At 43.6% G+C, this 21591-nt stretch overlaps 1 protein-coding gene across 1 annotated transcript in view; it reads left to right on the top strand.

Annotated features, from left to right (window-relative positions):
• Positions 1–5681: 5681 nt before the first annotated feature.
• The window catches only part of AQP4 (aquaporin 4), a 122165-nt gene continuing 106255 nt past the window's right edge, over positions 5682–21591 (top strand). Inside the window, exon 1 of the mRNA XM_040432634.1 lies at positions 5682–5785. Within this exon, the coding sequence (XP_040288568.1) occupies positions 5754–5785 (32 nt within the window). The 5' untranslated portion in view covers positions 5682–5753. The remainder of the gene's footprint in view (positions 5786–21591) is intronic.

A 21591-nucleotide genomic window follows, 5' to 3' on the forward strand; every position in this document is an offset into this window, starting at 1 on the left:
ATGGCATTTCCTAAATGCGACAATGGGTGCAATGTTCTTTTATCCCTGTCAAGGATTCGTCTCTTTCTATTATACCCCAATTTTCTTTTATAACCTTTTTGATCTGATAGGCCATTGGTCCATACTTAAAGGAAACCACAAAGGAGTATAATCTGGTGTTATGTTTATCCTCTTTTTCTTTTTCTTTGTCAACACGGGCGATTCTTGGAGTTTTTTTTTGTCTTGGGTGTGCAGCCTTTTTCATTAAGTAATTTTATGGGGTAACCCCTAGCTAGAAGCCTGTTCTTTAGGTCTAAAGCCTGTTTATTATAATCTTCTTCTAGCTTGTTGATGCGTTTAAGTCTGACAAACTGTCCATAAGGTAGAGCTTTTTTGACACTGGGGGCATGATAGCTTGAGTAGTGGAGTAGGGAGTTGGTGGCTGTGCGTTTGCGATGTCCCTCAGTCACCAACTCCCCTTGCCTCACTGAGATAGTCACATCCAAAAATTCGAGATGTGTATCTCTGAATTTGTGTGTAAATAACATATTCATGTCATTGGATGTGTTAAGATGCTGTACAAAGCGCGTGAAATCAACTTCTGTACCTGTCCATACTATGAACACATCATCAATATACCTTAAATAGGTATGCATGAAAGGTAGGAAGGGATTTGAAAGCGCGTAAATGTATCTGTCCTAAAAATTGGCTAAATATAGATTAGCAAAGGTGCATGCGACTGGTGTGCCCATTGCTGTGCCAAACTTTTGCCTGTACCACATGTCCCCGAATCTAAAGGCATTATTTTTAAGGATGAATTCCAATGCATCATGAATAAAGTTGGAAAATACTGCACTTTTGCCAGTGTTGGTCAAGATGTCTGTCACCACTTTAATGCCTTTATCTTGGGGGATGCGCGTGTACAGGTTTTCCACATCAAGTGATACTAATTTGAAACCCTCCTGCCATTGTATAGCATCCACTGCCAGTAAGAGGTCCGATGTATCTTTTAAGTGTGAAGGGGCGAACCTAACCATAGTTCTAAGCAACCAGTCAACATAACGGGATAGGGGTTCAGTCACTGACCCAACCCCAGACACTATGGGTCTACCGGGGGGCTGGGTCAGTGACTTATGTATTTTGGGTACAAAGTACCATGAAGGTTTCAAGGGAAGTAATGGTAGCAGTTTTTCTGCATTTTTTTGTGACAACAGGTTAAGCACGCAGTATCTGTGGAGTAATCTCCGTAACAGGCCCTGCATACAATATGTGGGATCTGCCTGTAATATTTCATATACTTCTTTGTTATGGAGCTGTCGATGGGCCTCAGCCACATAGTACTCTTTGGTCATTAGGACCACATTACCTCCCTTGTCTGCCGGCTTAATGATCATATCATCACGGGTTTGTAACCATTTCAGGGCCTTTTCTTCCCTGATGTCTACATTTTTATTTGCTAAGGGGTACACTAAGGCTTTAACCCCCTCTAGCACTTTCTGTTGAAATATGTCAATGGAACTGCCGGCAGGCAAGGGGGGATTAAACGTGGACCTAACGCCTCCCTGAAATTCGGCGCCAGCTATCCAATGACGAACCTGTCATCCACTGGAGACATGCTATTTCCATATGATCAAAATTGGATGTGACACTGAACCCTAAAGGACCTATAAGTGCTGGTATTTCACCTTCTTTTTCCTTTCTTTCTGTTGTGGACTGGATTCTATTGAATAACTTGTTTAATGTTAATTTCCTGGTAGCCTTGAACAGATCTATTTCAAACCCGACCGGGCCAAACTGCTCTACCAGGCTGTAGTTGAGTCCCCTGTTAAGGACCCTCATACAGTCTGGTGGTAGCACGGAGCCGGTCAGGTTGATAACCAAATTATGTGAGAGACTTTGAAGTGCTCCCTCTGCTATCGTCTCCAAGACACTTGTTTCCTTTTGTATCCCTGTTTTTTGTTTGTTTTTCCTTTCACTCCTCCCCCTTCTAATGTGTTTCCTAAAGGGGTAGGGCTAAGCTGATTGGTGGAGTTAATGATACCTTCAGAAGGGACTCAGTCAGTTATTGCAGTGCCACCTGACTAGCTCTATAACCTCCATTAGATTGTTACAATGTTTAAGTGAAGATACAACGTATAAGCTTGGAGTCTAGGATTTATTTTATTTGCTAATATAAAATTACAAACAAATTGTAATTCATAATAACCAATATGGCAACATATGGAATTTATACCATATTGTTCTCAACTTTCCATCTGCAATAGACAACTGAAAAAATAAAGGATGTAGAGTTTAGTGAATCTATTCTAAACTATTTGTATTCCTCCAGAATTTTTCAAAAACTTCAGACCTTTCATCAGTTTTGACATAGGCTAATTATGGTATTACCTTATAGGGCGGCCCCCTCTGATGCCATGGGTGTATTTTGTTTTACAAACACCGCCCCTTCCCCACCATGTTCGTCCGCTTTGGTCCCCCGTTATTTTGGTGCACTGTATTGTAATGAGCTGTAAGTTTGCAATGGCGTAGTCTTCTGCTGTGGGCATCTCCTTCTGTCTGGCTGTGAACGCAATCCAATCAGAGAGGACCACTCACAGCCAGGGAGAAGGAATCTTGCTCCTTCTCCCTGGCTATGAGCGGTCCACTCTGATTGGATCACACTCACAGCCAGGGAGAAGAAGACGCCCACAGCAGAAGACTGCGCCTCGGCCCCGTTGAGAAGTTACAGCTCATTACAATACAGCGCGCCAAAATATCGGGGGACCACATCGGACCAACGGTGGGGGGGTTTGGAAAAAGAAAACACCCATGGCATCAATGGGGGCCGCCCTACAAGTTAATACCATAATTAGCCTATGTCAAAACTGATAAAAGGTCCTCTTTAATTCAACGAAATTTTTCAAAATGGCATTGGCCATTTCTCAGACCAGAACACAGGAAAGATGAAGAAGGAGGATCACATGACCCCAGCAGGCATTTGCCATCAAAAAGAAACAATTTTTGAACCATTTAAAAAAAAATCCGTCTGCAGCTATGCATTTACCAATAGCTTTATATGTCTCTGTCACTTTAAGTTTTCTAAAGCTGGCTTGGTGTTAAAGAGCTTGACTTGAGTTGTATATAGTCCCAGAAAGCCATCCACAACTTTTCGCAATTGGACCACTTTCGATTCGAGTTGAATTTGTTCAGATCTGTATCAAATTGCCCAACCAATATTGGCTAAATCAAATCTGAATTGAAATTTAAGGGATTCACTAATAACTAATGTTTAGGTCACAAATAATAACCTAATCATGATACTAACTGTCCACTGTGAACAAGAATAGGTCTGTAAATGTTTTTGTCTGAATTTAAACAAGAATAGTTCACTCACTGACAGCAAATGTAAAATTGTAAAGTAAAAAGTTTTAGAAGCGTAATATGGGCCTATCTTTGCACCCATATTACTGCCAGAAATTCTGATCCAACCTAGGGTCCATTGACCCAAACTGACACCATCACGGAGATGAATAGATTTAATTCTTTAATGCAGCAATTGCAGATTTAGAAAACGTCAGTTAAGTGATTTCATGTTTGTGGAATTTGATGGTATTTGTGCTTGAGCTGAATTTATTTCCTAATAAATGGCCATGTAAGAAACATAAGGCAAAGTCAAGAAACATTAAGCTTCTTGTTTCATTTGGAGGCTTTTAGTCTCTTCAAGATGATGAACAATACCTGATAAATTCTAAACTTTTAATTTTCAAACTTCAAAAAGCAATGTGTGCCTTTTAACTCAGTATGCGGATATAACAGGCAACGAATCGTGCGTTACATTAGGAATTATTGGAATATTATGGTTCCTATCCTTGAATACAATGTTTTTGTTTTTTTCATAAATGGTCAACACAACTTCTGTCTCAAATGTACAGACTATTGGAAGATATTTGTTATACTGGCCATACACACATAACAGCCAAATTTCTTCAGCTATATACCCCGACTCTCCTGTTGAAATCACAAATGCTTGATACTATTTGCTACTCCAGGAAGCAACAGAGCAGTCCAAATATGTCCCATATGGATCTGATTGCTTTATGCTTGTTATGAAAGTATGTTCAGCTTTACTGTATGCTGAGTACACAAAAACAATGTGCAAAAATACCCCTCAGCAGATTTATTCACTTCAATGGTTGAATAGACCTGGTTTGTTCTGCTTTCTATCACCATTGGTCTTTTTGCAGGACACAATAGTGTGGTAGACTATGCTATTCACTGTAAACCCCCAACTTAATTTTCAAATCATTACCTATACTCTTACCAGGGGAAGGCGCAGGAAGAGTACAGTTAAAAGGGGGCAATCTGCCCAGCCTCAACCCAACTCTTGGTTCCCTCTATCCCTTCTAAAAATAGGAGTTTGAAAAGATTTGAAGTGCAGTTCCAACATTGTAAAACCTTTCATAGGTGATAGAAAAAAGGTGATATGGGACCTCCATTATCCTTGTTTGGAGGCGACATCTACCTGCACTTCTCACTAGAAGAAACTACTGTTCATTGGCAAGTCACATAAGCACTCGTGATTATTAAGTGGGTTTTCGAGGATCAGCATATTGATAACCTAACCTTACAATTGACTATCAATTTCGGAATCTCAGCACCCCAGCTAATCAGCTGTTTGAATCGGCATCAGTACCCATACGAGCACTGCAGCCACTTCAGTGTTTATCTCGGCCACGTTCAGACTGGCCCACAGGAAAACAGGTAAATCCCCCGATTTGTGCCCCAGAGCCAGGGTGGGCCTGGCACAGTAGACTACATACAGATAGGCAGCATACAGCATCTCAACCAGACTATGTTCATATAAAAAACTTGGTAGATTATTTAACAAACTCTCCAGTTTATTATCGTACTGTAGATGCATCAGATGGCAGAGGTGACTTCTAGGTATAGAGACAGACCAGCCAGTATCCTCTTTTATCAGGGATCTACCTTCTTAAACTTGCTTCAGGGACCCCCATAATCAATGATTTTGTAGTGTCTTGCTGCTGTCTGTCGCTGTGTGAGAAGTTAGTATTCGTATGTAGCTTTACAGAGGGTCCCCAGAATGAATTGTACTGGTGAACACTGTCTGACACTGATTCCAGCTCATCTACCTGCGCACTATCTTCTTAGTAGGGGTGGTGTAGGGTATACCCTGCATCGCAGCTAGTATACGAACAACATGTAGGTAAATGGACCACAGTGTCTTCAATCAGATCGGTGGGAGTGACAAGAATATGACCCCCACCAATCTGATATTGATGACCTATCCTAAGGATAGGCCATCAATATGCTGATCCTGGAAACTCTTTTTAACTATGAAATGTGTATTGTAGGGATATGGAGAATCTACAAACAGGACATTAGAAAAAAAAAATTATACAGTGTCCTCAGTACCACATGTACAGTCCCTAGTCAGCAGATAGTTTACCTAACTCACCCCAAATGTGGATCCCATACTGTAATGGTTTGAACTAATACATTTATTTTACCTTTCATTTTTTTTGCAGATTCCTCAGACTGTGCGTCCCTAAATAGCTATACAAATGGATAGCAATGTTCCATAAATATTCATAAATACAGATACTATTTGGCAATTGGCATGAAGATAGCTGCTACGTCACACCTGGAGCAAAAAGCACTATCTATTTCCACCCCTAGCCTTGCAAAACCCAATCAGACAGCTTGCTGTAATCTGACTCCTTGTGTTCTTCTAGTGTGGGCTATTAGAACATTTTATTCTATCCTAAGGAGGAATGAGTGACAGACCTGATACAAGAGTCCGAGGGTAAGTACTGAAATCTGGATATAATGCATATTTCTCTTCAAAGGTGCAATTACTCTCAATCATCTACTGAACGGCTACCTCTGAACGAGGGTCTCTTGCAACCAACTGGTGTTTAATTTGCATAATTATAGGGGTTAGTTCTATTTTATGATTTTTTTAATGCATTTAATGGCTACTAATGGTACATATCATATTAAATGTATCTGACAGGGGTATCAGCCAAAGTTAATCAGCAAGACAGCAACACGTTGCAATGAAACACACTATGCTGCATATGTCATACATTGATTTAAATGTCTTGTAAATAAAAGGTATTGTGTGCCACAAAGTAACATTATCTCCTATTCATCTTACTGTAAATTTTCTATAATTAACCAGTGTTAATGAGCCATGTAAATGAAGCAATAAACTGTCAAAGCAATAAATACTTCTATCAGGTCTCCTGTGCTTATCTATGGGCACAAAGAGGTGGAAAAATTGAGCTCAAAGACATATCACTTTCTATAATTGAATTAAATATTTTTATGTACATTTTTTTTATAATTGATGCCAGAACTCATAGCGTAAGTCCTGCTTCAGTTCTCCCACACAAAACGATTGATAGCCTTTCTTGTATCAGTTTGTATCACTTTATGTGGGCGCTGCAATACAGGACTCGGAGGATCTGGTAATCCCTTAGTCAATAAGGGGCTAACTCTCCTGACTATTTTAGAAAATACTTACCGTATTTTTTGCTTTATAAGACGCACCTGATGATAAGACGCACCTAGGTTTTTGAGGAGGAAAATAATAAAAAAATATTTTGAACCAAAAGGTGTGCTTTTGGTAGGTTTTGAACTAATGGTGGACTGTGGATGACGCACTGTTATGGGGATCTGTGGATGACGCACTGTTATGGGGGATCTGTGGATGACGCACTGTTATGGGGATCTGTGGATGACGCACTGTTATGGGGGATCTGTGGATGATGCACTGTTATGGGGGGGATCTGTGGATGACACTGATGGGGGATCTGTGGATGACACTGATGGGGGATCTGTGGATGACACTGATGGGGGATCTGTGGATGACACTTATGTCATCCACAGATCCCCATAAGTGTCATCTACAGATCCCCCATCAGATGCATCAGATCCCCCATCAGATGCATCCCCCATCAAATACATTCAATCCGATTTATATCTAAATGTATACGCTCTGTTCGGTACTTACTGTAGTACTGTATGTATAGCATTAAGACGGCGCAGAGCGGCAGCTCCCTCGGTCATGCGCCGCCTGCCGCAGCTCCCTCCTCAAGCGCCGCCTGCCCCAGCTCCCTCCTCATGCGCCGCCTGCCTGCTTATTTCACTTTATGAACGAACAGGCAGGCCGCGTATGACAGAGGGAGCTGGGGCAGGCGGCGCATGACAGAGGGAGCTGGGGCAGGCGGCGCTTGACAGAGGGAGCTGCGGCAGGTGGCGCATGACGGAGGGAGCTGCGGCAGGCGGCGCATGACCAAGGGAGATGACGGTCTGCGCCGTCTTAATGCTATACTTACGGTACTACAGTAAGTACCGAACAGAGCGCATACATTTAGATATAGATCAGATTGAATGTATTTAACAGTTGTGGGGCCCGGTGTATTAGAGTAGAGTCATGAGTGTCCACGCCTCCTCCCTCCACACTGATACTTCGCTGGCCGCGCTGCTGTGCAGCATGGCGGCCAGCGAAGTATCCGCTTTATAAGAAGCACGGCCATTTTCCCCCCACTTTTGAGGGGGGGGGGGGGAGTGCATCTTATAAAGCGAAAAATACAGTATATTCCCCATGAAATAACTGGATCCTCTTTTCTGAGAATCCTACGTTGTGCCATTCCTCTGATATTCCTCCTAGAAATGAATGACTACATTGAGATCTGGGTGTTACCAGTCAAGTATGTGTACTCCCTACAAACTCTTACACTTTCCAATCAGTGTTACCCATGCCAGAATATGAAGGGGCACATCACTTTGAGAACAGGAATGGCAATGCCCAGTTTCAATATATTCCTAAATATTCAGGACGAACAGCGGAACTGCAGAATGCAAAATAATGAGAAGAGACGGCCCAGGGTTACTATATAAAACAGAAAGCAAATATTCTCAAAATCACATATGTCAGAAGTGGTAATATTCGCTACTGGTGTTGGGTCCACAACCACATAGAGAGGACTGTTCTGTCCAAAGCATATACTGTATCTACTGCTGTGGAAAGTGCATGTTGGGATCAATAGAGTCCACATCAGAACTCAAAGATCAGGACTGATGGAATGATAATGCTTTATGGTACAAAACTCTGAATCAAAACTCTGAAATACACAGCCTGCTATCATATTTAGTTCAAGCTGGAACTCCTAATGGAAATAGTAAACCTTAAATGCACACACTTAAAGGGGTCTCCACTTTGGAAAAGCTTATGTTGATAGAAGGGTATCCTAACTAGAAGTTAATCAGAGGGGGTTTTTAGTTATCAGCTGTAACCTATAGGGGAGTCGACAGGAGAAATGAAGCATTACATAGGTTCCATTCAAATCAATAAGCCGTGGGTGAAATATGTGGACACACAGGGTCCTCAAAAAGGAAGAAATGTTATGTGACCGATAACAGAGTCTTGAATGGTAGACGCCCCCTCTGTAAAGTCAGAAGTCTCAAATAAGACATTAGAAAATATTATATGTTGAATAGAACATTTTAACACAAATTGTTATTGCTTGTACTTCCAAGAGACTGCAAGTGGAAATGGTGATATAGATAGAAGATGATTACTAGATAATATGGATGCATGGATGGATGGATGGACAGATAGATAAATAATAGATAGATAGATAGATAGATAGATAGATAGATAGATAATATAGATAGATAATACAGATATATAGGATAGATAGGTAGATAGATAGATATATAGATAGATAAGATAGATAGATAGATAGATAGATAGATAGATAGATAGATAGATTAGATGATAGATAATAGATAGATAGATAGATAGATAGATAGATAGATAGATAGATAGATAGATAGATATGAGATATATGGATAGATAGATATGAAATGATAGATAGATAGATAGATAGATAGATAGATAGATAGATAGATAGATAGATAGATATGAGATATATGGATAGATAGATGGATAGATAGATAGATAGATAGGAGATTTATAGATAGATAGATAATACAGATAGAATAGATAGATATTAGATAGATAGATAGATAGATAGATAGATAGATAGATAGATAGATAGATAGATAGATAGATAGGAGATTTATAGATAGATATATCGATAGATAATAGATAGATAGGAGATAGAAAGATATGAGGTAGATAGATAGATAGATAGATAGATAGATAGATAGATAGATAGATAGATAGATAGATGATAGATAGATAGATATCAGGGTGGCTAGATTGCGTAGTTCTGTTACCAAGCATAGACAGCTATGCATTTCTTGTCCAAGGTGCAGACATGTGATAGATATCAGGGGTATAAGATATCATACAAACTGTAACACTAGTAAAAAACACAGCACTAACGGTGCTCGCCAACTTTAGTCCAATAGAGGAAGACACTAGAGTCCAATAGAGTAAATGTTCCGGTATTCCATAAAATCCATGTTTTTATTTATAAATCCATAAAACAGAAGAGACAGTCCATGTCTTCAGGTTTCAAGACAAAACAGACTCTTGTTCACAACATATTTGCATTGCTATCATATATAAAACCAAATGGACCCATCACCTGGATGCATGGATTCACCCAAGATCCTAAAAATGTGGACTGGAACCAGCTATTGCCGTCTGTAAACTGTTTCCATTTCACTACAAATGTAAATGGAATTAAATGTGAATGTGTTATCTTCACATCATGCACAATGCCATAATAAATATATGTAAATATATGAATATATTGTGTTAAATATTTTGACGGATGAAACTTCACACTGCAGGTTGGACAGCAATCCCAGCAACACAAAACAGGAAAACCTGATTGGGAGTTCTTACGCCTAAACAGGCAGAATTTTTATACCTAAATTCCCTATAACTCTAATCTTTCACGGTTTGCCCAAAAAGTGCAAAAAATTGCTTCCCACCACCCCTAAAGCCCATGGTTGCTGGTATAGGTTCTCTTTGTAAGAGATTAGGTTCTTGGGTGGATGATATACGTATTGCAGCCTCTGGCAGTTCGCATACCAGGTTACATCACAGACAGTAAAGATATGTCGTGGATTTTACATAATTTTGAGTGGAAGGTGTTGTAATGCTGGATGACTTGTCATGTAGTTGGCCTATAGTCTTCTACTCCACATAACCTGTCTCAGATTGCTGTAGCCCATCATCTGGAAAATACATGTCACGAGGGTGTCAAGAGCCACGCCTGACTCCGTTATACCCGGGGTCAGGAAGTCGCAGCGGGTGCGCGCTCGATGTACAAAGACAGTGCTGTTTCATAATGGTAGCTTTCTGGGTTTGCCTTGCAACCCTTTTTGGCTCACTCAGGGATCCGTAGCTTCTCCTCCTCAGCTGTGTCTTGTCCAGCAATCCCAACCTCCTTATATTCCCATCTCCCACTTCTCTGGTTGCCAGATATAGAGCTTCCTGCCTGGACTTCTATACTGACCCACTGGAGCTGTGTAGTTGTGTTCCCTGGTTGTTGTTCCAGAACATTACCCTCCGGATCCCTGTTGGGCCTTGGTGGTCTGTTGTTGTCGCCCACCTGGGATTATATGTTTGTCTGTATTGTCTGTCTGTCCTCTCCTTGGTGTTTTCCTCTTAGTGTCAGTGGTGCGGACTAGTGATCCCACCGCCCCGTTCACTACTCAGGGGTCATCCTAGGGAAAGCCAGGGTTTAGGCACGTGATCGGCGTACGGGTGAGGAACCCGTCTAGGCACGTCAGGGCAGTCAAGTGCCAGCCGCAAGGTGAGTCAGGGGTCACCACCTTTCCCTCTCCCTTGGACAGGGCCTTCCCATTTCCCTCCCTTTGCGTGACGCCGGTCATTACATTATATCTGGCCCTTATTTTGTGTAGGTAAAAAAAAAAAAAATTTTTCTTTCTATATGGATCCAATTGCTGCTTTGTCAAAGCAACTTCAAGGCCTGTCTTTGGAGGTGGCAGGATTGAAGGCGTCGGTCCTCCAGCAACAGCAGCAATTGCAACAGACCGCAAGCCCAGCGGTTGCTACAGGTAACCAGGTTGTTGCGGAACCCAAGGTTGCTCTTCCTGACAGATTTTCTGGGGGAAGGGACAAATTTGTGACGTTCCATGAGGCCTGTAAATTATATTTTAAACTGCGCCCTTACTCCTCTGGTATTGAAGAACAGCGGGTGGGGGATTGTTATTTCCCTGCTGCAGGGGGACCCGCAGTCCTGGGCGTTCTCTTTACCCACTGATTCCCAGGCTCTCCGGTCAGTGGATGAATTTTTTGGGGCCTTGGGTCTCATATATGACGACCCTGACCGAGTCGCACTGGCTGAATCAAAATTACGGAGACTCCTACAGGGAGAGCGGCCAGTAGAGGAGTATTGCGCAGAGTTCCGTAGGTGGGCTACGGATACCCAGTGGAACGACCCGGCTCTCAAGAGTCAGTTCTGCTCCGGGTTATCCGAAAGGATTAAGGATGCGCTTGCGCTGTATGAGACTCCCTTTTCCCTTGATGCGGTGATGTCCCTTTCTATCAGAATAGATAGACGTCTTAGGGACAGATTGAAAAATCCGGAGCAATTGGTAACCCCTCTCAAGCAGCAGTTAGTCTGTACAGACTTAGACGAGCCTATGCAGCTAGGAGGAACTATTCGTCAGGTCCATCCTCCTGAGGCTCGCCGTAGGCGTGGGGTTTGTTTTGTCTGTGGGGAGAGGGGTCCTTTTATTAATGTCTCTCCTTCCTTCCTCAAAAACAAAAGACCGTCGGAAAACTACTAACCCCAGGCTGTGTGGAGGATGTCAGCCGGGGGGTATACGTTTCCTCCATACGAACATCGCAATTTGTGTTGCCAGCGGTTGTTGTTTTTGGCGTTAAGACGGAGACTATTTCTTTTTTTCTAGACAGTGGAGCAGGAGTAAATTTGATAGATGCCCATTTTGCCCACACTATGGGTTTGTCTCTCTGTACGCTACAGAGATCTATTCCCATATTCGCTATTGATTCTGCTCCTCTGTCTCAGATAAACCTCACTCACATTGTCCATAACTTACACCTTCGGGTAGGGGACCACCATAACGAGTTGCTTTCATGTTATGTTCTGGAGGGGCTTCCCACTCCGGTGGTGTTGGGTCTTCCCTGGTTGGTAGCGCACAATCCAGTGGTGGATTGGCAGGCCAGGGAGATATTGGAGTGGAGTGAGCATTGCAGAGAAAATTGCTTAAATAGCAATTGCTTAGTCGCCTCCATAGCTACCCTACCCACATTTGTTTCGGACTTTGAGGACGTCTTTTCTGAAAAGGGTTGTCAGAAGTTACCACCTCACCGTCCTTATGATTGCCCGGTTAACCTGATTCCCGGTGCAAAATTACCCAAGACCAGGTTATATAATCTTTCGGGTCCAGAGAGACAAGCCATGAAAGATTATATCTCCGAGAGCTTGGCTAAGGGACACATCAGACCCTCTTCTTCACCCGTGGCTGCAGGGTTTTTCTTCGTTAAAAAGAAAGATGGGGGCCTGCGTCCTTGCTTAGATTTTCGCGAATTAAATCAGATAACCATCCGAGACCCATACCCTCTTCCTCTCATTCCTGACCTGTTTAATCAGATTGCGGGTGCTAGGTGGTTCTCCAAACTTGAACTTAGGGGGGCCTACAATCTGATTCGTATCAAGGAAGGGGATGAGTGGAAGACAGCTTTTAACACCCCTGAGGGTCATTATGAAAATCTAGTCATGCCTTTCGGTCTGACCAATGCTCCTGCTGTCTTCCAACATTTCGTTAATGACATTTTTAGTCATCTTATCGGCAGGTTTGTGGGGATATACCTAGATGATATTTTAATTTATTTGTCTGATCTGAAAACACATGAGGTGCATGTCAGACAGGTACTGCAGGTCCTACGGACGAATAAATTATATGCTAAAATTGAAAAGTGTGTTTTCGCCGTTCAGGAAATACAGTTCCTAGGGTATTTATTATCTGCTTCAGGTTTCCGTATGGATCCTGGGAAGGTCCAGGCAATTTTAGATTGGGATCTTCCTGAGAACCTCAAAGCACTGCAACGGTTCTTGGGCTTTGCAAATTTCTATAGAAAATTCATTAAAAATTATTCGGTGATTGTAAAACCCCTTACTGACATGACTAGGAAGGGGACTGATTTTTCTAAATGGTCTGACGCCGCTAAAATTGCTTTTTCCTCTCTAAAAGAGAGGTTTACCTCGGCACCTGTACTAATCCAACCTGATGTCTCCCAGCCTTTTATTGTTGAAGTAGATGCGTCAGAGGTGGGAGTGGGGGCTGTGCTGTCTCAGGGTCCGTCTCCTGGCAAATGGCGTCCTTGTGCTTTCTTTTCTAAAAAAACTATCTGCAGCAGAGAAGAACTATGATATTGGCAATAGGGAACTATTAGCTATTAAACTAGCGTTTGAAGAATGGCGTCACTTTTTAGAGGGGGCAATCCACCCCGTCACTGTGATTACGGACCACAAAAACCTTATGTACCTCGAATCAGCTAAGCGTCTCACCCCTAGACAAGCTAGGTGGTCGCTATTTTTTACCAGGTTTAACTTTGTTATTACCTATCGTCCTGGGGCAAAAAATACCAAGGCAGATGCATTATCTCGTTGTTTCCCTGGAGGGGGTAATGTGAGTGATCCGGTACCCATTCTACAAAGAGGAGTGGTTGTCTCTGCGGTACACTCTGTTCTGGAGGGGAAGGTGTTAGAGGCCCAGGGGGACGCCCCGGTCTCTTGCCCCTCAGAGAAATTGTTTGTACCGTTGAACCTGCGTCTCGAATTATTAAAGGAACATCATAATTCGGCACTTGCTGGGCACCCGGGTAGTAAAGCAACCTTGGAGCTATTGTCTCGTCGTTTTTGGTGACCAAGGTTGCGTCAGGATGTAATGGATTTTGTGTCTTCTTGTTCTACTTGTGCACGCGCGAAAGTCTCTCATACACGTCTTGCAGGGTCTTTATTGCCACTTGTCATTCCCAATAGGCCATGGACACATCTGTCAATGGATTTTATCACTAACTTACCTTTGTCTGCGGGTAAAACAGTTATCTTGGTAGTAGTGGACAGGTTTAGCAAAATGGTACACTTCATTGCGTTACCCGCACTACCTAATGCTAAGACACTTGCTCAGGTATTCATCAGTGAGATCGTGAAGCTTCACGGGGTCCCTTCCGATGTTGTTTCGGATCGGGGAACCCAGTTTATTTCTAAATTTTGGAAAGCTTTTTGTTCCCGTTTGGGGGTACACTTGTCCTTTTCCTCAGCTTTCCATCCTCAGTCGAATGGACAGACTGAGCGTACCAACCAAAACCTTGAGACATATCTAAGATGTTTTGTGTCTGAAAACCAAGAGGTGTGGTCATCATATTTACCGTTAGCCGAGTTTGCCATAAATAATCGCCGTCAGGAATCTACTGGTAAGTCACCATTTCTTGTTGCATATGGTTTTCATCCCCAATTCTGTACTTTCAAAGAGGGGGGGTCTTCTGGGGTTCCCGAAGAGGAACGGTTTTCATCATCTCTTTCATCGGTATGGCAGAAAGTGCAAGCTAACTTGAAAAATATGGGAGGTAAATATAAATGCATGGCTGATAAGAGACGGTCGCCAGGTCCGGACCTAGTAGTGAATGACTATGAGTGGTTGTCTACTAGGAATATTAAATTAAAGGTTCCCTCTTGGAAACTGGGTCCTAGGTTCATTGGCCCTTACAAAATAGTAGCCATCATTAACCCCGTGGCTTTTCGCCTGGAGCTACCTCAGACTTTTAAAATCCATAACGTCTTCCATAAGTCGTTACTCAAGAAATATGTTCCACCTCTAGAACCGTCACCGCTGCCACCCCCTCCTGTTGTTGTGGATGGTAATCTAGAGTTTCAAATATCCAAAATTGTTGATTCTCGTCGGGTCCGCCGCTCTCTTCAATATCTAGTGCATTGGAGGGGTTACGGTCCCGAGGAAAGAATGTGGGTTCCAGCATCTGAGGTAAACGCCGACAGGTTAGTTCGGGCTTTTCATGCCTCTCATCCTGAGAGACCTAGTCCTGAGTGTCCGGAGGCCCCTCGTAGAGAGGAGGGTACTGTCACGAGGGTGTCAAGAGCCACGCCTGACTCCGTTATACCCGGAGTCAGGAAGTCACAGCGGGTGGCTGCGCGCTTGATGTACAAAGACAGTGCTGTTTCGTAATGGTAGCTTTCTGGGATTGCCTTGCAACCCTTTTTGGCTCACTCAGGGATCCGTAGCTTCTCCTCCTTAGCTGTTTCTTGTCTAGCAATCCCAACCTCCTTATATTCCCATCTCCCACTTCTCTGGTTGCCAGATATAGAGCTTCCTGCCTGGACTTCTATACTGACCCACTGGAGCTGTGTAGTTGTGTTCCCTGGTTGTTGTTCCAGAACATTACCCTCCGGATCCCTGTTGGGCCTTGGTGGTCTGTTGTTGTCGCCCACCTGGGATTATATGTTTGTCTGTATTGTCTGTCCTCTCCTTGGTGTTTTCCTCTTAGTGTCAGTGGTGCGGACTAGTGATCCCACCGCCCCGTTCACTACTCAGGGCTCATCCTAGGGAAAGCCAGGGTTTAGGCACGTGATCGGCGTATGGGTGAGGAACCCGTCTAGGGACGTCAGGGCAGTCAGGTGCCAGCCGCAAGGTGAGTCAGGGGTCACCACCTTTCCCTCTCCCTTGGACAGGGCCTTCCCATTTCCCTCCCTTTGCGTGACGCCGGTCATTACAATACACTCTTATAAAGCACTGATGGTGGGTGCACTCTGTCCCCGTGCCTAAACTTACTGTGCCCCTATCAACCCTAACATAGGTGGTAGTACACAGAAGTAACACAGTAACACAGAGCCTTTATAGTGGTGTAGAACACTGTGCCTTGCAGTAACATGATGAACCTGTATTTCATTTGCTATATTTGAGGGGAAACGCTGCAGGATTTAGTGTATTGGGTGTATGTTACTTCTATGTACTACCACCTATGTTAGGGTTTATAGGGTGTGAGGATTTGCTCTGGCAGGCAGGATAAGCGGACGCAGTACAGAGGCAAAACAAGTTCGTAAATCAAAATGTCAGTGTTTATTCACACAAAAGGCAAAATAAAAATGACTCATTACAGTCTTGGTGTTAATTCACACAATGAATAGTCCATAGAACAGACCTTGCTAGCCGTTTTATCCCCGGCAGTCCACAGCAGGCTTTAGGGGGCCTGTTTCTCAGCGTGCAGCCCTCATGCGGCTCTCAACCTTCCAGCACAGCACCATGCTTCAGATCCCAAAACAGAGACTCAGCTGCTGAGCCCATCTGCCTATTTAAAGGACAGCCAGGTGCTGCCAAAACCCGGACCGGCACTTAAACTCCAGTCCGGTATTTGATCTCACCTGGCTGGAAATCAGCCCAGCCGCCCATGTTGGGAGGAAAATACCTGCCTTCCCAAACAAAACCCCTTCCTATGTCACAAGAGGCACGGTAGGTTTGTAGGACAGTAGGATAGGACTTTAGTAGGACTTAGTAGCGATAGTATCCCCTTAGATCCATCCCCTATATCTAGTTATTTGATATGCAAAATAACCGTGGAGCCCCAGTTATGGGTCTTCAACACAGTGAAAACCAGATATCCCTCAAAGGAAGGAAAACCGAGCAAAGGGGTGTCCCCATTACAGAGAACACCAAATCCACCATATTAAGTGGCCCCTATATCTAGTTATTGCCAGTATCAATTGTGCCAGTTTCTGCACCTGTATTTATTTAGCAGTGTTACTTCTGGGTACTATTAAATAATACTCATAATATTCTCCATTTCCTTAATGGTGACACCAGTCATGAAAAATTTACTGTATCCACTGTAATAAATCTTATGTGGGGTCCACCATCAGAAAAAAAAAAAATTGGGATCGCAGAGCATATCACAAGCTTGGGTTGCACCAGGTATCGAACTTTCGATACTGAATCGATACTTTTGTATCTGGATCGATCCGATACTGGGATGTGCTATTTTCCGATATTAGTGTCACGATCAGTGTGGGGAGAAAACTCAACACTAAACACAGGAGGGAAGGGGGAACAGAAACTGGGCCTGGAAACTAGGGAAGAAACAGGTCACCTCCGAAACAACCCTAATCCGGGCCCTAACTACCTATCAATATGAATAGACCTTGAAGGTAGGTATATTTATATGATGGATACCTAGGCCCTTATATCCCTATAAACCCCTGGAATGAGGTTAGGACCAGAGACAACCCATTCCTCCCCAGATGGACGAATGGAAGTCTCTGTCTCAGGCCCAGATACAAACAACAGGGAATATAACAAACACAAAACAATAAGAACAGAAAATACTTATCTGAAACTAGAAAACTGGCAGCTCCAGAAGCACCACAGAGTACAACCGACCAGCTAGTTAGAAGGCAGGAAGAAAATCTATAAACCGCACCTCCAAGAGTGAGAAGCTGCTACTTATTGGAAAGGTAGTTTACCAACAAGCAACACCTTAAGCAAGAGGTGTGGCAGTCACCAAAACACAGACACAATAAGATCCACAGTGAACTTGTCAATTTAACCCACGAGTTGCCAGTTTCTCCGATCTCCTGGTACCTGCCACGCTACTGCGCAGCCTAGTATCTGTTAGAGAACATGGCACGCTCCACCCTCAGCACGTACCATGTTCTCATCAGCCAGCACAGTAGAGAAGGAGAGAGTCCCTCCCCACTGTGACGCAGCCGCCACTGCCACCAATGAAAAGAAAGGGGTGGGGCTCTGAAGCTGCCGCTGCCACCAATGCATTAACATGATACGGCTGGCACCCACAGCCTACATTTGTATTTAAAGGTTAATCTTATGCATTAATGGTGAAGTGGCCTCCCCCGGCAGTATTATAATCATATTAATTATCTTCATTGGTGGCACTGTGCGGCCCCCCACCCCAGTATTATATTCATAGGTGGCACAGCGCGCCCCGCCAGTATTATAATCATAAGTGGTGCAGTGGCCACAGGGTCCCCTTCCCTCCTCCCCAGTATATCCATTGGTGACAGTGTCAGATCAGAGCCCCAGCAGTGAAATCATGGTGCTCAGATCGGTCACCATGGCAGTTCGGATGCTAATGAAGCCTTCCATGGCATGTCATGGTAAGCTCCCTGCTGCTGTGGGCACAAAGCACAGGACAGCAGGGACGGTGTAAAATCCTATTCCCCCAAGCAGAGCCCTATTAGGGTGAATAGGACAAGGGATTAAAAGATCCGAGGTTCTAGCCCTCTAAGTGGGCTAATAGTTACTTGAAAAAGTGTAAAAAAATAAAATAAAAAATATTAACATTTTAAATCACCCCCTTTCCCAATATATAAACAATAAAAAATAAGCATATTAGGTATCGCCAGATCCGAAAAAGTCTAAACTATTAAAAAATATCTCATATGCGGTGAACACCATAACAGAAACAAAAGAAACAAGATTTTGTAATTTTTCTGTCACCTCATCCCCCCAAAAAAACAGGATAGGACTGTTCTATTATGGGCCCGATATTCCATAAAATATGGATTGCACGCGGCTTTTATGGTGTTTTTTTCCGAGTGGTATCGAATGGTATCAGTAGAGTATCGCAATACTTTTTTATGGTATCGAATCAAAATTTTGGTATCGTGACAACCCTATAACAAGCATTACAAAAAACTATGCCAACTCAGGTGCAGTAAAATATTGTTAGTGGCACATGCAGGATCTTTAAAATCAGAATCTTTAAAATCATTCCATTTTCAAGGCACTGAAAAGGTGGAAAAAACGCTTCGTGGGGGCGACTGGAAGAAAAAAATTCACAATTGTGCAAGCAGATTTCCAGCAGGGCTAAATATAAAAATGATTTAATGTATATATTCATTGATATAGCGACAACAAATGGCATGGCAACAGTATATTCTTATATTGACATACATGTATTAATAGGTCAATGTGCGTGACATGAAGATTACACTTCAATGCCATTTACCTTTGTAGTGAAATGGAAACAGTTTACAGACGGCAATACCGATGTAGTAGAGTTAACACTCATGCTTTCTGAGATTTCTGAGATGTGTTATCTAAACTAAGCAAACTCCTTCAATTGCTTTTCAGTGGCTTTTGTTTCAAGATAACATGATGATTTAAGAAATTTGAGTTAAGAGTTTGAGTGCTAACTCTGCTACATCTGTAGCTTGTTCCAGTGCACTTTTTTTTATTGTTCTAGGGTGAATCTGTAACGCCCCAGAGTGGCATTACCACCTTTGCACCTCATTACTGTCTTTACTGGTTAACATCATGACATCTGTGTATTTATTTCAGGTCCAAACACTGTGCATTTCCTATTTTGAAACAGTTTATGTTAACATGTAATGTGCCTGGTTCACCAGCCAGTGGCAGTGTAAATGGCAGAGCTACAGTTAGAGAGTATTGAACCCTTCTTTCCATTCTAACTCTTCCTCTAAGGAGGGGAGGGGACTAGTTAGTTAAAGGTCAGTTTAGCTTACCCCCTGCTAGGGGAAAGAAGCAAGGGCTGGGCACTTCACCGTTGGACGTGCCCCAGCTATGAAAAGCAAGTCAGCTAGAGCACCTTTAGTACTGCTTGACAAGGAGGCTACAGCTTAAAGTCTCAGAAGCCAGGAGGACTTTTCCCTAGACAAATCTAGAGACAGATCAGACTACAAAGTGAAGTACAGCATAAAGAAGAAGCTGAGTTCTATAGCCAGCCTGTACAGCAGAACCGTAGAGCTACAGATGTAGCAGAGAGGAGTTTGCCTGCCACAGTTTTAATGCTAAAGCCTGCTGGGACCATGACAAAGTCTGTAAATAGTTTGTAGAAACCTGTATCGAAAGTAAACTGCTTTTCAACTTCATCACAAGGCCTGGACTCAATTTTTTCTTCCTCCCCAAGTTCTCTTTTCCCCTTTTTCTGCTGCGGATGACAGAGCCTGGGGTCCAGCGTATCCATGTAAGAGCACTGTTACACATGCACAAAACATTAAGGGACATTATAGGCCACCCTATACCACTCGGCCATTCCTACACTTGGGTACCAACACCATTTCTTAAAGAGACTCCGTCATGTTGTTGCTTCATTGCAACTGGCGTCACGAAACACTTATCTCATTTAAAAAGGACCACTTGCGGAATGCGCCTCTGTTGCATTTGGCGCCCCCAAACAGGATTTACGTGTGTGTCCTTCTACCACAAAGCCTATAGAACATGATTTACGTGTGTCTCCTTCTACTACAAAGCCTATAGAACAGGATTCACGTGTGTGTCTTTGGATTATAAAGCCTATAGAATTGACAAACAACCCATTAAAAATTACTTTATTACGTTTGCTGCGGACCAAAAAGTGCAGAAAAGTGCTTGTCGGAATCCGAAGGGTTAATTCGCCATTTTTTCCAGTAACGGCGCATCATCTTCTTGTACAATCAGAGCTGGAAAAATGGAACACCCAGCTTTAGAGTGGGAAAATCCAGCCCTGCTCACAGGGAACAACATTCCAGCACAGAGAAAGGGAGTGAGGAATCCTCCCCTAAAGCCCCTCGTCCTTCACCAGTTTGTGCCAGCGTGAAAGGAAGCAAGATGGCGCGTTCTTGGCAGATAGACTGAGGCGGTATGCGTTGGGGGAATGAACTGCCCGAAGTGCAGGACACCCCTCAGGAGATTTGAGTATCCCAATCGCAGCGACATTCCAAGACGGTGCCCTAGGCATTCCCCGTGCCGGCGGGTGCGGCGGAGACGGACGGAGTTCCCACTCCGCAGCCCCGGGAAGAGAGGCCCATGGGAAGGCCTGAACCCAATGGTGCCCCCGGAGGTGACGGCACATGCACAAGACAAGTGGAAGTACAAGCGGGCCATAGAGGACTGGGTCATTCGCATATGGGACCAACCACAGCCCTGAGATCCCCTTTTAGAACAGAGAACAGAGTCAGTGGTTCTCAGTCCAATGGGGCAGCTGTTTCCTCTTGGATGTGTGGTGATTTGCTCTGGTAGACAGGCTAGCAGACGCAGTATAGTGGCAACCACAAAGTCTTTAACTTAAACAGTTCAATGTTTTATTCAGACATAAGGAAAAGCAAAAAGTGACATTTTGCAGTCTGGTTGTTTGTTCACACCACATTGATATAGGCCAGTAAAGACCCGGGATGGAGTGTGAAGCCACCCACCCAGCACTTTGGCTACTGCCAGTAAGAGCCGGCCCAGATCAGCTTACAGCCATACTAAAATAGCAACGTGTCAACCAGCACTAGCTGCCGCTGACACTTGAAAATACCGGGCTCTTACTTCACCGAGGCCAGGACCCTCTTTGACACATACCTTCCATCAACAACAGACCCTTCCGCCTTCCTACATACCTCCCCCCTTTGTTCAACCCTGAGGGGGTGAACACTTGCCAGACTGTAAGCGGCCTGCCTGTAAGCGACCTGCCCTGTGTTCCACTGAGAACTTGAAGTTCTGTAACGACAAGAACCATCTGGTGACCCAAGCATTCCTCTCTTTGGCTTGGCTCATCCACTTGAGTGGTCGTTCACCAGACAGAACTTTCTCCACAACAGATAATAGCGGAAAGACTCGAGTGCCCACTTGATGGCCAGGCACTCTCTCTCCACTATACCCCTAGTCTCGGCTAGGGTA

Source organism: Bufo bufo, chromosome 5 (genome assembly GCF_905171765.1).
Source record: "Bufo bufo chromosome 5, aBufBuf1.1, whole genome shotgun sequence".
NCBI lineage: Eukaryota > Metazoa > Chordata > Amphibia > Anura > Bufonidae > Bufo > Bufo bufo.